At 44.9% G+C, this 17,042-nt stretch overlaps 1 protein-coding gene across 9 annotated transcripts in view; it reads left to right on the forward strand.

Moving 5' to 3' along the window:
• Window positions 1–17,042, forward strand: part of LOC147027035 (uncharacterized) — a 97,353-nt gene that overhangs the window by 35,834 nt on the left and 44,477 nt on the right. For all 9 annotated transcript variants that reach the window (XM_085883123.1, XM_085883118.1, XM_085883119.1 and 6 more), the window contains 2 exons: window positions 8,434–9,355; window positions 11,156–11,210. In XM_085883123.1, the coding sequence (XP_085739249.1) occupies window positions 8,449–9,355; window positions 11,156–11,210 (962 nt within the window). In that variant the 5' untranslated portion in view covers window positions 8,434–8,448. The remainder of the gene's footprint in view (window positions 1–8,433; window positions 9,356–11,155; window positions 11,211–17,042) is intronic.

The raw sequence follows: 17,042 nt of genomic DNA on the forward strand, positions 1-17,042 counted from the left end.
AGTAGGATACACTGTGACTAAGTTGGTTGAGGATCTGTATGAGCTCTACATTCCCAGTCAGTGACTTGACTGCAAATGGCAGAATGATGTGTTTGGGTGGCTTTGTCTTGCTAAGAGTGATAGTGTCTTTCAAGTCGTGATCAAATGAGCTTACAAGCCGTTGAACTCCTTAGGATGCATGGCCGCTCTCCTCTGCTTTCACTACCATTGGTGGCCAGGCCTGGGAAAAATCTTGCTTTCTGACGTCTGTTTCTCACATGAAGGGCTGCCTTTACTATAACATCTTCTGCAGTGAGAGATTTCAGGGTCTGCAGCTCTGCTTTCAGCATCTTGTAGGTCTTGGCAACTTCAATTATTGACAAGTTGTCAGGGTAGAGAAGAAGTTTCCCTTTCTCAATGGTGAAGATGTCAATGCTGTCTGGCGGAAAAAGAAAACACGAAAATGTGAAAAAATAATGAAACTCCAAGCCTAAATTAACATGCATATGTATATTATACCTCGAGCCTGGTGTTGGCACAGTGGTAAGGGCAGTGGCTTGGGACCTAAAAGGTCCTGAGTTCAAGTCCCGTTGGGACACTGAATGTATATCTGTATATATATATATATATATATATATATATATATATATATATATATATATATATATATATATATATATCTGTATATATATATATATATATTGTTGCGAATTCTCGCCCGCCGGCGTGCGGACGGCCGCGTCACTCGAATCGCGACCGCGTCGCCCACCGGACGGACAATTCAGTCGTGACCCTCTGGGAACTATTGCCAGGAGCCAGTCACGGGTGGGCCTTTCGACCTCACCACAATCGTGCCAATCGGCCACCCGCGTAGGATAGGGTTGTTCGCCAAACTCGACTGACCGAAGAACCCACGCGGATGGTAAACCGGGCGATCGTACCTCGCCGCAGGTAGACTCTGGACACGAACCACTTAAGCGGTCCGTTCACTGCTACAGTGATAACCGAGCGGTGTTATCGTCGGCCTCGACGGTTGCGATTAATTACCGGGCGTATTAAGCCCGCTACGAACCCTTTACGTGAAGCAGGGTGGAGGGTCAATAAAGAAAAGACGAAGCGAAACGGGAAAACGGTTCACACAAAGCACATTTATTTCCCAGCACACGGAAAGCACACATATACAGCCATAGTCAAAATGCACATATAGCAACCCAAACAAGAAAAGCAACGACGACGCAGAGTTACTCCCGACTACGCGCGCACACGGCAACACGAATACAGTTCTACTTTACAGACGGCGCCAACACACATTTACTCAAAAGCAAAGAAAGAAGCCACCCTCATAGACAAGGGGGCAGACGGGCCTGTAGGCCAATATGCGCGCATGACCTGAAGGAGCGGCCAGGCCCGCGAGACCGGGGGGGGGGGGTCCTACCCGCGTCCTCGTGATGCATTGGCGGACGTGCCACAGATGTGGCCGCGTGGCTGTGCCCCGACTCCGTGCTCCTTGGCGGGTTTCGTTGGCATGACGTTTGGAGTGGGGTGGGAACGGGGCCCCCTTGTTGCACTATCTCAGCGCGGGGGAAAGGGGGAATTGTTGATGCCCTGGGGGAGGGAGAATGGCTGGCTGGCTTGGGTCCCACGACGAGCGATCTCACACCGCGACCTCGTCGCCGACCGCCGTCCTTCTCGCCTCTGACCCGAGCTCCTTTGCCTCTTCACGCAACTCTTCTTGCCTCACCGATGACTTCGCCCCCCGACTCGACTCTGCTCTCCGACCAAAAAAACTCACCCTCCCCGCCTTGCGCTCGCCATTTTATCGGTCGGCAGGAGAAAACAATATGCAAATATCTGGATCAGGATGACCTCGGGGGCGGAGCCACGCTCGCCCATTGGTTGAAGGAAACGGGGCGTGAATCTCCCCTGATCCGAGAATTTACAGATATCGATTTCACACAGACGCGTCTGGAGGCGGGGCCAAGTCGCCCCGCGCTTCCTAATTGGACGGATTAGAAGTGGGCGTGTAGCGTTTGTGATCCAAATTTTTCTCAGAAAGGCCGCCATTTGTGCTCGCGGCTCGGTGCGTATCGCTGAACGAGCCCAAGACAGCCCGACGCTCAGTGTTCACAGGTGGTGCGGGAATGGCCGTAGAAGGAGAGAGGTGAGGGTGGTGGAGGGTTTTCGGTGGTGGTTTGATGGTTATGGTGCCGTTTGGGAATGATGGTGATGCGATGTTTGCGGGATTGAGTTGTGAAGGAAAGGTCGTGGCTGTTGGCGTTGTTGTTGTTGTCTGAGGGTTGAGCGTGGTTGTAGTTGGTGACGATGGCTGGCGTGGTGGTTAAGGTGGTTGTTGTGTGATGGCGGTTGAGACGTGGTTGGTTCAAAATAAAGATAGAACAGAAAAACGGTTATCTCAAAGCGTCGCAGCCCGAATGAATCACATAAATTCCCTCTATACAACGGGTTTGGGGCTAACTACACATGTACTTAGAGATATCTCACCTACGGGCCCTTCATGGTGTAATGTGAATTTCCACAGCCGTAACAATATGTATGTATGTATATGTGTATATAAATATTTGCTTCTTTCGGCTACTCCCGTTAGGGGTCGCCACAGCGGATCATCCATATGATCCGCATAGTGATTTGGCACATGTTTTATGCTGGATGCCCTTCCTGACGCAACCCTGGTCGCCTCTTACGACACAGGGATATGGTATACCTATTTTAACCGGGGTATGCACCGGCCCAGTATACCCAGTATATATATATATATATATATGTATATATATATATATATATATATATATATATATATATATATATATATATATATGTATATATATATATATATATATATATATATATATATATATAATATACCAGGGGGTTGACTCAGCCTGCCATCCTTCCGAGTTCGGCGAAATGAGTACCAGTTGTACTGGGCCCAGTGTATGCCCCGGTTCGAATAGGTGTACCATATCCCTGTGTGTCGTAAGAGGCAACCAGGGTTGCGTCAGGAAGGGCATCCGGCGTAAAAACCTATGCCAAATCATGATGCGGATAACAAAACGAATTTCCATACCGGATTGGTCGAGGCCCGGGTTACCAACGACCGCCACCGGTACCGGTGGTCAGCAGGGTACCGGTGGTCAGCAGGGTACCGGTGGAAATTGTGCTACTGCTGGGCGAAGGAGAAGGAGACAGGGAAGGCGAGTCCGGAGGCAGTGGGAGAGGGTGAAGGGTAGAAATGTGCAGGTGAGAGTTGGAACTCTGAATGTTAGGACGATGACTGGCAAAGGGCGAGAGTTGGCTGATATGATGGAGAGAAGAAAGGTAGACATACTGTGTGTACAAGAGACCAAGTGGATGGGGAGTAAGGCGAGGAGCATTGGAGGTGGTTTCAAACTGTTCTACCATGGTGTGGATGGGAGGAGGAATGGTGTTGGGGTAATCCTGAAGGAAGATTATGTCAAGAGGGTATTGGAGGTGAGGAGAGTGTCTGACTGAGAGATGAGTGTGAAGTTGGAAATTGAAGGGGGTGATGATGAATGTCATCAGTGCATATGCCCCGCATATGGGGTGTGAGATGGAGTATAAAGAAGATTTCTGGAGTGAGTTGGATGAAGTGGTGGAGAGTGTATCCAAGGATGAAAGAGTGGTGATTGGAGCAGATTTCAATGCGCATGTTGGGGAAGGAAATAAAGAGGATGAGGAGGTGATTGGTAGGTACGGTCTCAACAAGAGAAATGTGGAAGGGCAAATAGTGGTCGAGTTTGCAAAAAGAATGGAAATGGCAGTGGTAAACACGTATTTCAAGAAGTAGGAGGAACACAGGGTGACATACAAGAGTGTAGGAACGTGCACGCAGGTGGATTACATCTTAAGCAGGAGATGCAACCTGAAAGAGATTAGAGACTGTAAGGTGGTGGCAGGGGAGAGTGTAGCTCGACAGCATCGATTGGTGGTCTGTAGGATGATTTTGGAGGTGAGGTTGAGGAAGAGAGTGAGGGCTGAACCAAGGACCAGATGGTGGCAGCTGAAGGAGAAAGACTGTTGCGTGGAATTTTGGGAGGAGGCGAGACAGGTGTTGAATGGTGTTAAAGATGGGTGGGATGATTGGGCAACTCCAGCAGAAGTTGTGAGGGAGATAGCTTGGAAGGTACTTGGTGTGACATCTGGACAGAGGAATGAAGATAAGGAGACTTGGTGGTGGAACGAGGAAGTACAGGAAAGTATAAGGAAGAAGGGGTTGGCGAAAAAGAAGTGGGATAGTCAGAGAGATGAAGAAAGTAGGCAGGAGTACAAGGAGTGGGGACGAAAGGCTAAGAAAAAGGCATATGACGAGCTGTATGAGAAGTTGGATACAAAGGAAAAGGAATTATACCGATTGGCAAGACAGAGGGACCGAGCAGGGAAGGATGTGCTGCAGGTTAGGGTGATAAAGGACGCAAATGGGAATGTGCTGACGAGCGAGGAGAGTGTGTTGAGAAGGTGGATGGAGTACTTTGAGGAGCTGATGAATGAAGAAAATGAAAGAGAGAAGGTTGGAAGAGGTGGAGATAGTGAATCAGGAAGTGGGGTGGATCAGTAAGGATGAAGTGAGGACTGCTATGAAGAGGATGAAAAGTGGAAAGGCGGTTGGCCCAGATGGTATACCAGTGGAGGCATGGAAGTGCTTAGGAGAGATGGCAGTGGGGTTGTTAACCAGATTGTTTAATAAAGTCTTGGAAAGTGAGAGGATGCCGGAGGAGTGGAGATTAAGTGTGCTGGTTCCGATTTTCAAGAATAAGGGTGATGTGCAGAGTTGTGGAAATTAAAGAGGGTTAAAGTTGTTAAGCCACACCATGAAGTTGTGGGAAAGAGTAGTGGAAGCTCGGTTGAGAGGAGAGGTGACGATCTGTGAGCAGCAATATGGGTTTATGCCAGGAAAGAGCACCACTGATGTGATGTTTGCTTTGAGAATGTTGATGGAGAAGTATAGGGAAGGCCAGAAGGAGTTACATTGTGTGTTTGTGGATTTAGAGAAAGCTTATGATAGGGTGCCAAGAGAGGAGTTGTGGTATTGTATGAGGAAGTCGGGAGTGGTGGAGAAGTATGTGAGGATCGTGCAGGATATGTATGAGGACAGTGTGACAGCGGTGAGGTGTGCGGTAGGAATGACGGACCGGTTTAAGGTAAAAATGGGATTGCACCAAGGATCGACTCTGAGCCTTTTCCTGTTTGCAATGGTGATGGACAGGTTGACAGACGAGATCAGACTGGAGTCTCCATGGACTATGATGTTCGCGGATGACATCATGATCTGTAGAGAGAGTCGGGAGCAGGCTGAGGCGATCCTCGAGAGGTGGAGGTACGCACTGGAGAGAAGGGGAATGATAGTCAGTAGGATTAAGATGGAGTACATGTGCGTAAATGAGAGGGAGGGTGGTGGTATGGTGTGTTTGCAAGGAGCTGAGGTGGGAAAAGGTGGATGGGTTTAAATACTTGGGATCAACTGTCCAAAGTAACGGAGAGTGTGGGAGAGAAGTGAAAAAGAGAGTGCAGGCAGAATGGAGTGGGTGGAGAAGAGTTGCAGGAGTGATTTGTGACAGAAGGGTAGCTGCAAGAGTGAAGGGGAAAGTATATAAGACGGTAGTGAGACCAGCTATGTTGTATGGTTTGGAGGCGGTGGCACTAACAAAAAGACAGGAAGCGGAGCTGGAAGTGGCAGAGTTAAAGATGCTGCGATTCTTGTGGTGGTAATAGATACGAGAGGTAAGCAGGCAGCACAGTACCAGACATAGGTAAAGCAAATCGGGTTTTAGGTTGTATTCGGAGGGGGATCATTTATAAATCAAAAGAGGTGGTGTTAACATTGTACAGGAATTTAGTGAGTGCCACATCTAGAATAATGCGTGCAATTCTGGTCATCACAACTCAGGAAGGACATAGATGCCATCGAGAGGGTTCAGCACAGGACTACTAGATTGATTCTGGGCCGAGCTAGACTCGGTTATGAGGAGCAGCTGAAGGAGACAAAGCTTTATACACCAGAAAGGAGGCAGTTACAAGGAGATATGATGGAGATGTTTAAGACAATGAACGGTGTAGATAAAATAAGTGCAGATGAATTAATTATTAAACAGAGTAGACAGTGATAGGGCCAGAGGCCATAGCCTGAGAGTAAAGAAGAGGAGAGTTAAGACGGTAGTAAGGTAGGGGACTTTTACTCAGAGTAGTTAATGCACGGAATGGTCTCCCTGGAAAGGTGGTGGCAGCAGAAACAGCTCGGATAAGTTTAAATTAGAATTAGAAAGGTACCTGGAAGTTATGGAGATAGAGCGGTATAGGGATGTTGATCGGACTTTTAGGTAGTTTGAGTATTGATGGGTGATTGTGTACGGAGTGCTGTTGGTGAGGGTCTTGTCAAGGGGGGTTGTGTGGTTGATGTTGTGTGTTTTTAACCAAGCCCATGCCTCCTCCCCTGAGAAGTAGAACAAAAAAAATACAAAAACTACAAAAAACAATTTCAAAGAAGAAAACCCCACAAAAAACAAACAAACAAACAACAAAAAAATTATTTCATTAATTACAAACTTTTTTTGCATTTTCTTCCTTGGATCTTGTGTGGATGGGTTGGTGTGGTGTCCGTGCAGGCATGACGCGCTGAATGGCCTCCATCTGTGTTGGATTTCCTTGTTTGTTTGTTTGTTTTGTCATGGCAGGCAAGCTGAGATTTATGCACGCTTGCTCAAAGCTGTCTCGCCTGAGTTCAAATCTCAACCCAGCTATAAATAAAGGGTGATTCAACAATGTGTACCGTCTCTCAGATGGACGTTAAACTGGACGTCACATCTGCCGGAATTCCCCCCTCTCCTCTCCCCCTCCCTTTCCTCACTCTCCCCTCCACTCTCCCCCTCCTCACCCTCTCCATTTCCTCACTCTCCCCTCCACTCTCCCCTCCTCTCCCCCTCCCTTTTCTCTCTCTCTATCTCTATCTCTATCTCTATCTCTATCTCTATCTCTCTCTCCCCCCTTGCTCCCCCACCCCTTCCCCTCTGTTAAGGGGAATGTTAAGGACTGAAGGTTAGGTTTTGAATTTAAAACTGCTTCCCCATAGTGTAGTATGTACAAATCAGATTTGGATTGAGCCGACAGAAGGGATGCAAAGGTCGCTGCATGTGCGAGCATGCATGCAGGTAGGCTTTTGCCAGGTAAATAGCATGGGTTTTAAATGCTCCCACCCGGTTATATATAGAGCACGGTGGTTAAAAAGAAAATGTTGCTGTTTGGGCCCATTCTATCGCCCTTCCCTCCCCCCCCCCCGCCCCTTCACGCTGCCTTCCCTTCCCATTCAATCCTGTACTGCCCCCCTCCCCTTTCTCCACCAGTCCCACTACCAAATGCAAATCAAGAACCCCTCCCTCATAATTACCCCCTCCCAAACCCTTTCCTAACTCCCCTCCCCCTTCTCTCTCCCCCATCCTCCTCTTTCCCACCCCTCCTGGAGTGTATATCAGCATTTGGTGAGGTGTCTCTCTCCCCACCCCCACCCCCCTTTCCTTGCTCTTCCCCCCTTCTTAGCTCCCGTCTCACTTTCCCTCCCTTCTTCCCCTTCCCCTTTCCCTCCTCTCCCTCTCTCTCTCTCTCTCTCTCTCTCTTCTTCATCCTCTCTCTCCTTCCCCTCCCTCCTCTCTCTCCCTACCCTCCCTCCTCTCTCTCTCCCTCCCCTCCACCCTCTCTCTCTCTCTCTCCCCTCCACCCTCTCTCTCTCTCCCCTCCACCCTCTCTCTCCCTCCACCCTCTCTCTCCCCCCTCCCTCCCCTTTCTCTCCATCCCCTCCCTCCTCTTTCTCTCCCTCCTCCAGTTGGAGGATAGTTCATGAAATATTACTTAAATTGATACATTAAATTAAAGTTTTCCTGTCCCTGGGGACAGATACCTTTGCTAGCTTTTCCCATCACTTGGGATGGTTACTCTTCCCAGGACATATGCATATGTAATGGTTGTATGTGGAATAATTTGCAAAGAAAAGAAGTGGAACAAAGTGCAGTTGATAATTTTAAAATATGAATTAAATAAATACATAGAGTTGGCAATAAATAAATGAGCACAAGTGGCTTGAATGAGGTAGGTAGATGTGTGCATGTGCTGGATTTCATGTATTTTCCTTCCCATGATATTGTCCTCACCCGAACCAACACCTTATTCTCTCGCCACCCCTCCCCCTACCCCACCTTTGCTTTGAATTATTTCTCATGATTGACTCTTCTACCAATCTCTCTCATAGATTTACTTGTTGCATTCATGGTTGGGGTAAAAACACACGTGTGTTGTGTTTGGGTGGAGAGACAGCACTCGGCTCGGTGCTGCAAGATTACCATTTTCTTTTAGTTTGTTTCTTAATTATTTTGTAATTGACAAAAAAAGTGGAAAAAAAAATAATCACCTTCCTTTTTTCCCCAACGATAGGATGTACGTGCATTGATGGCTCGCTTCAACCAAGCGGAGGACGTCTCGCCGCCTCCCCCGGAGTCGCACAAAATCATAAGAACGAGCAGTTACTCCAAGTCCGTTCATCCATGCCCTATGGGCCCTCCATTTACAAAACCGAGCACAGATTCCATGAAACATGTTGGAAGTAAATTGCAATGCCATCCTGAACCTGAAACAAATTCATTTCCTCGATATAAAGTAAACACAGAGTTTCCCAACACAGGATCCAGACCAAACGACATCAAACTTGGACAACACAAACTTCACCAAGAGGGATCAAAGGTAGAGTTTCCGAAACTAAAGCCAATGTCAAGATCTACTCAACAAGGTTTTGCTCCAGTTGTCCCAAAGCTCAACCCTACGCCAGGTTCAAACACAGATACTGAACCGACAGAGAAGCCAACTGCGGGATATAATGTTCTGGAATCAAAGAAGAAAGCTTTTCTTCAAGATGGTGAATCTGGATCCAAAGCAGAATTTCTGAAGCTGCTTGAAAGCAACTCGCAGGGAAGTAGAGTAACGCAATTGAAGCCGGTTGTTTCTAAATTTAAGCCGGCTCGTATCTCTTCAGAATTTATTGCTGGATCTAGTGTTAACAAAGAATCTGAATCCAGGCCAGAATTTCCCAAGCTCACACATCGGGAATCTGTCTCTGGCCGCTTCGAATCCAGATCTTTTGAGACAAACTCTCTCCCCAGTTTTCAAAAATTTCGATCTCCGGTCGAAAATGCAACGTCAGAGTTTCCTCGGCCCTCACCAAAGCCGAACAAGACCATTGAGGGGGATCCAAGTGCCCCACCACGAAAGGAGATGCCCAAACCCTTCCGACTTGGTCCTGCACCCAAGAAACCCACACGACCACAACGAGTGAATATATCAAGATTTCAATCCCATCCTTGTGAGCAACAAGAAACCTTTTTCTGTCCTTATTTTTTCTGCCATTCACCTTACCAATTAGACACTTATCTATTGAAGGATATAAGCGATGGGGTTTCTTGAACTATTGTGGCTTTTGTTCCTGATTGAATTTTGAATGCCTATCTCATAGATTAAATGCGTTAATATTATTATTTATTTCCTACAAAGCATAAAAATACAATAATAATAATAATAAAAGTACATCATATTTATGTGTTATATGGCATAAATAATAACTTAAATCATGACTGATAATTAAAATGATTGCTTATAATTATATGTGAATGGAATGCTTAAAATATTCATTGAATAAAGTGAATTTAAATAACCAGCAAGTTGCCCACGTCTGCACGGGATTCCAAACGGGGTAGGGATGGGGACGGCAAAAATGCAAATGGAATCTTCTGTCATCGAGCCGACAAGCTGGGAGCAACAATTCCCATTTATTGCCACATCTGATGCAATTTAAATGCTCTAATGGCGGCGAGGTGCTCAATTTGAAACTGTTTGTTCGATATATGCAGATTTTTGATGCTTAGTGGGGTCCGTAATAAAAGTTTTCTCTTGGTGTCAAAGCCAGTGAGTGACCAGTTCCAAGGTAATAGTAGGATTAATCTGTGTAAAATGGAATTTCCAAGTTAAGGACAAAGTAAGTCTTTACCTTAAAGTAGACGTAAAAGTGTGGGTGAATGTTCCATTAAAAGTTTGAAATCGCTGTACAGAGTGGCCTGGCAGTCGCTTTACCCCTGTAACCCCTCACCACTCCCCCCTTCCCTCATTGTTTTATAATTAAACATTTTAAGAATGAATTTTTTTACCTGGGAGGGGTTAAGTGACTGTCAGGCTAACCTGTAGAAGGACAATGTGTAAAACTTGCTTGTGTGGTGATTAATTACCCTCATATTGCATTGGCCACGGATTGGAATGTTTTTAATATTTATGAATATTACTTCCATGATGTGATCAGTGTTTTTAAATTGTTTTGAGGCTTGTAGTCGTATTGGAGTTGGAGTAAATGTTTAAAATTTTTTTTTTTTTTTTAATAAAAATGGAGTGGGTTTTAGTCAAGCTGCTGGGTTCATAAAGGTGGTAGTTTTTCACGATACTTTTACAGTGCTTTGTAAGTTTTTCTCATTTACTTCACTTGAGGAATTTGAGAGAACTTTGTTCAACTGTTTGGAAATGACCAAACAAATTCTTTCTGTTTACAAAGAATAGAGTTGGCTGACCTGATGAATGTGGCCTCCATTGCACGAAGGTGAGCTCAACTGCGTCCTCGACTGAGGATTTTAACCAGGGTCAGTCAACCGAACAGACAACCAACTCGGGCTTGTAAGAATGTACATCGTGTAACAAGTATTCCCTGTGCCTCTGTAATTGGTTACCATTTCCTGAATAATCCTCAGTGTGCAGAGCAATATCGTATTGACCGGTTTAAAATCATGACACAATATATATATATATATATATATATATATATATATATATATATATATATATATATATATATATATATATATATATATATATATATATATATATATCGTGGCAAGGCGATTTGCATTGTTAAATGCTTTGTCTTGTTCTCAATTCTTTTTCATTTCGTGTCCACCTCTTTGACTTCATACATAATGTTTGCCTCCAAAATGTGACCATAATAAAGTCATACACTGTGTATGAATTTCGCAGCAGGATCAAAATAAGAAATAAATAAACCATAAGCATTCAAGTGACACTGCATTTGTCCATTTTCTTCCATTCCTTGTTTTGTTTCCATCAGCTTCAGGAGTTGTTCTGGAAAAGAAGTATAAAGTGGACATTGATATCAATCTCATGTAAGATTATATAATGGCACAACACTTTCAGCTTTATGAAAATTGATAATCTGTGTGTGTGTGTGTGTGTGTGTGTGTGTGTGTGTGTGTGTGTGCGTGCGTGCGTGCGTGCGTGCGTGCGTGCGTGCGCGCGCGTGCGTGCGTGCGTGCGTGCGTGCGTGCGCGCGCGTGCGTGCGCGCGCGTGCGTGCGTGCGTGCGTGCGTGCGCGCGCGTGCGTGCGCGCGCGTGCGTGCGTGCGCGCTTGTGCCAAAAAATACAAAATTGATCACTTTGCATTTTACATCACAAAAATTTTACAGTGTGGTCTGGAATGGCAAAATATGGTAATTGTATATGTCCCATAAATGATCTTCAGGTGTGCATTGTGTCCCAATAAACATATCACCTTGTGGAAATATCACTACTTTATATTGGCCGGTAAATATGCTAATATGTGAAGTCAAATTATATATTCTATTGCATACAGAAAGAGCTTTATATATTACCAGTGGGGTGTGCTTACACATTGTGTAAACAAACAAACCATGCTTCCCCATTGTCTTGGGTTGCTCACCTGCATTTGATTTTTCCTTTTTTTTTCATTTATTTACATTTTCATTTTCACTTATGGCTGTTGACGATTTCGTGATTATTTTTTTTTCCCGGTGTACTGACTTTGATGTCCATCGGCATGCAAAATTTCAGCTTTCTCTGTCACCTGGAAGGTACCAATTTTTAATATCAGTCAGTGATTCATTGGATAGAAAGAGCTATATGTGTGTGTATATATATATATATATATATATATATATATATATATATATATATATATATATATATATATATATATATATATATATATAATATACACGAGGTGTGTTCAGAAAGTATCCAACCTTAATTTTTCGTGCGTAAACAAATGAAGCTAGGGAGGCGTCGTTTGGTACACCTATGTAGGCGATCCTAATCTGTATGTGTGAATATTTTCCCGCCTACAGAAGCTGTCAGTCGCCGACAGACCGCCGAAGGCCTGTTGAATCTTGCGGATCGTTTCCACTTGGGAATCGCCAAGCTTTACACAAAATTTGATGCAGTAGCGTTGTTCAAGTTTTTCCGTCATTTTGTCAAAAACGAAAATCCGACGGCGCTCACTTACACTTCCTCACTCATCGGCGGTCTGTCGGCGACTGACAGCTTCTGCAGGCGGGAAAATATTCACGCATACGGATTATGATCGCCTATATACGTGCACCAAACCACGCCTCCCTAGCTTAATTTGTTTACGCACGAAAAATTAAGGTTGGATACTTTTTGAACACACCTCGTATACTTGACTACCCGTGAACTTGTTGGGTTCCCGTTGACAGTGGTTGATAAAAAAAAACATTTCAAAAAAAATGAACAAACAAAAAAAAGATAGCTCCGGCGAACTATACCACTGAGGTTTTTGCATTGATCAAATAATCCCAAAGAGTACTTGACTGAATCGTGAATAGATTTTTTTAATCATTTTTTTTGTTGCCCGATTTTAACGAAACTTGATATTGCACACCGCAGGAGAATGGTGAGGAAGGTGGCCCTAAAATTTCTGTGCTATCATGCACTATTTTGGCTGTATTTTGGGAACATACATACATACATACATACAAGATGAGAGTTTTAGTAATATATAGAAGATATATATTCATATTTATATATATGTGTATATATATATATATATATATATATATATATATATATATATATATATATATATATATACATACAGTATATTTATATATATATATATACATACAGTATATTTATATTTATATATATACTGCTCTGGAAAAATTAAGAGACCACTGCAAAATTATCTTTTTCTGGTTTTACGATTTAGAGGTATGTGTTTGAGTAAAATGAACATTTTTGTTTTATTCTATAAACTACTGACAACATTTCCCCCAAATTCCGAATAAAAATATTGTCATTTAGAGCATTTATTTGCAGAAAATGACAACTGGTCAAAATAACAACAAAGATTCAGTGTTTTCAGACCTCAAATAATACAAACAAAACAAGTTCATATCCATTTTTAAACAACACAATACTAATGTTTTAACTTAGGAAGAGTTCAGAAATCAATATTTTGTGGAATAACCCTGATTTTCAATCACAGCTTTCATGCGTCTTGGCATGCTCTCCACCAGTCTTTCACATTGCTGTTGGGTGACTTTATGCCACTCCTGGCGCAAAAAATTCAAGCAGCTCGGCTTTGTTTGATGGCTTGTGACCATCCATCTTCCTCTTGATCACATTCCAGAGGTTTTCAATGGGGTTCGGGTCTGGAGATTGGACTGGCCATGACAGGGTCTTGATCTGATGGTCCTCCATCCACACCTTGATTGACCTGGCTGTGTGGCATGGAGCAATGTCCTGCTGGAAAAACCAATCCTCAGAGTTGGGGGACCTTGTCAGAGCAGAAGGAAGCAAGTGTTCTTCCAGGACAACCTTGCACATGGCTTGATTCATGAGTCCTTCACACAGACAAATCTGCCCGATTTCAGCATGCTACAGCACCCCCAGATCATCACCGATCCTCCACCAAATTTCACAGTGGGTGCGACACACTGTGGCTTGTCCGCCTCTCCAGGTCTCCGTCTCACCATTAGAGGACCAGGTGTTGGGAAAAGCTGAAAATTGGACTCATCAGAGAAGATGACCTTACTCCAGTCCTCTCTGGTCCAATCCCTATGATCTTTTGCAAACCTCAGCCTCGCTCTTCTTTGCTTCTCATTGATGAAGGGCTTTTTTCTAGCTTTGCATGACTTCATCCCTGCCCCAAGGAGCCTGTTTCGAACCGTCCTCGCCATGCACTTCACCCCAGCTGCCGTTTGCCATTCTTTTTGTAGGTCACTTGATGTCATCCTACGGTTGTTGAGTGACATTCGAATGAGTTGGCGGTCATCCCGGTCAGTGGAAAGTCGTTTTCGCCCTCTGCCAGTCTGTAGCTTTGTTGTCCCCAATGTCTGCTGCTTGACCGTGTTCTTATGAACCGCCATCTTTGAAATTTTAAGGATGGAAGCAACGTGACGCTCACTGTATCCCTCTGCCAGTAAAGCCAGAATTGACCCCTTCTTTCCTCACTCAAAACTTTTTTTTCTACTCTTTTGGCATGGTCAATGGTTATTTTTTTGATTCCAATTACTTTTGAGGTACTACTAGCACTGTTTTTGCCAACCAGCTGGTCCTACTGCGAGAGGATAGTGATGACCACTGCAGTGGTTTTTATACTTTTCCTTGTTAAATAAGTTTCGGTTCAGGTGATCACCTAATCAGTACCTCACTAAGTAGAATGAGGTGTGCCTGTGTTGGAATTCAACAGACACTGGAATGGAATGGCTGCCATACATGTAGAGATGCTGATTTAATTTTTCTTGGAGTGGTCTCTTATTTTTTTTCCAGAGCTGCATATATATATATATATATATATATATATATATATATATATATATATATATATATATATATATATATTGTTACGAATTTGGGAATTCGATTGCACACAACATACAGGTTCCTTTAGTCAGCTATGTTGATAAGTGCTTGTTCCCTAGATAGCTCACCTTCCATTGTTTAAATGTTCAGAAATCGATTGGATGCGCTGCGGATCGATTTAATAGTTAGGGAATGAACAATGGAGACATCCCTCCCCCTCTTCTGCGAAGAGGAAGAGCCCTGCCGGCCCGTGACTCATGATGTCAACAACTCCCTCCCACCCGTGGTTGAGCGGGTCATGCCGGGTGTGGAGGAGGGGGGGGACTGAGAAGGACAAGAGGAGATCTTTTTCTTTTGTTCAGGGGCAGAGTTGGAGAAGGGAGTTGAGGGGAGTCGTTCAGCAGACCGTCGGGTCCTGCTTGGCTTGCGTTAGGGTTGAGGCCTGCGGAAGCTTTTTGCTTCGGCTGGGTCAGTGAGCTTCGGCTGGGTCAGTGAGCTTCGGCTGAGGCCTGGCTCGGGAGGAGGCTTTTTGGAGGTTCTTTGCTTTGACGGTTCAGTGAGCTTCGGCTTCTGCTTGGCTCGGGAGAGCTTTTTGCTTCAAGCTGCCCTGATTGGAAGGAAGTTAAGCCGGTCGCTCGACTCGAGCTGTGAGTGGTGGTTTTTTCTTCTTGGTTCGTGGAGCTCTTTGTTCTCCATTTTGGTTCCCGGCTTGGTGCGACTCATCGACCTCTTCGTGCAGGTGGTTCTTCGGGGAAGCGACGCATCGATGGGAAGGTTCGGTGCCTCGTCTCACCAGCACGTGTTGAGAAGCGTGGGAGGCGGTTCCTCAGAGAAGCAACACATCGACGGGAAGGATCGGCGCCTCGTCTCACCAGCACGTGTTGAGAAGTGTGGGAGAATTCGCGGGAGCTCGGGAAGGATCGCGGCTCGGTGATTGGATCCAGCTCGCTCTCGTTGGAGCCCAGGTCCGAACAACTTGAAGACCACACGAGGTGGAGAGGTTCGAGATAGGTTCTGGGTTTCAGCTCACCTCTCCTCCAAGCTGGAGCTCGTTATTAAAGGCCTCTGCCACCATTTCTTGTGTGTGTGTGTGTGTGTGTGTGTGTGTGTGTGTGTGTGTGTGTGTGTGTGTGTGTGTGTGTGTGTGTGTGTGTGTGTGTGTGTGCGTACATGTGTCCGTGGGCCCGTCTAATAAGTAGGAACTGCTGTTAAGTGCAAGTGACTGTACATAATAAGTAGACGGTTGTAATTCTTTTGTCGTGCTTTTGTTGCTTGTATAATTGCATACGTGTTTTGCATTGTTTAATTGCATACGTGCTTTATTATAATAAATGTCCTTGTGTGAATGTAAACCTGTTCGTTGCGTCCATTCCCTCATTGAACTGCCCCATCTTGCACTCGGAATATAGTTGGTTTTTAAATAGCCGGTAAAGTGATCGGGTCCAACGGGACTGCGCGATAATACCCCGCTCATTTATCCCAAAAGGAAGCGAACTGCTTAAGCGGCTCGTTTCCAAGCGGTCCCGTTGAGGTACCATCTCTCGGTAACCTACCTGCGCAAATAAATAGGTAAATCGAAAATTTGGTGATCGGACCCTGTGGCGCGTGGGTAGAGTGCGGACAAGGTTGTGGTGTGCATAAAAACACACCCGTGGCTGGTTTCTGGCATTGATCCACCGTTCGGTGGGCGAATCGACCGCTATTGGTTAGACGCGGTGTTTCGCACGCCGACGGGCGGTAATTCTACAACAATATATATATATATATATATATATATATATATATATATATATATATATATATATATATATATATATATATATATATATATATATATATTGTTGTGGTTGACGAAATTCGCAAACCACCATTCAGGTCCCATCGGTGAGATATCTCTGTAAGTATATGTGTAGTTAGCCCAAACCCGTTGTTTAGAGGGAATAAATGTCATTCATTCGGGCTGCGACCCTTTTAGATAGCCGTTTTTCTTTTACTATCTTTATTTTGGACCAACCGCCATTACTACCACCACAACCACCACCAACCGCATCTCGACAACCACAGCCACCTTCTCCAGAACCGCCTTCACAACATCCACCTTCTCCACAACCGCTTTCACACACCAACCACCAACTGCAATGCCGCTTCACAACAACAGCAACGCCAACAGCCACGACCTTTACCGTCACAACTCGCCCTCGCAACGATCGCATCACCGCCATTCCCGCGCCGCTTATGGGCACCGATACTGGACTCGTACAGGGCGCGCACCGAGCAGCGGGTGCAAAAACACCAGCCTTTCCGAGAAATCGGATCAAGAATGATTCACGCCCACTTCTGTTCCGTCCTATCAGCGAGCGTGGGGCGATTTGGCC

Source organism: Eptatretus burgeri, chromosome 5 (genome assembly GCF_056783735.1).
Source record: "Eptatretus burgeri isolate ZD-2024b chromosome 5, Ebu_testis_v1, whole genome shotgun sequence".
NCBI lineage: Eukaryota > Metazoa > Chordata > Myxini > Myxiniformes > Myxinidae > Eptatretus > Eptatretus burgeri.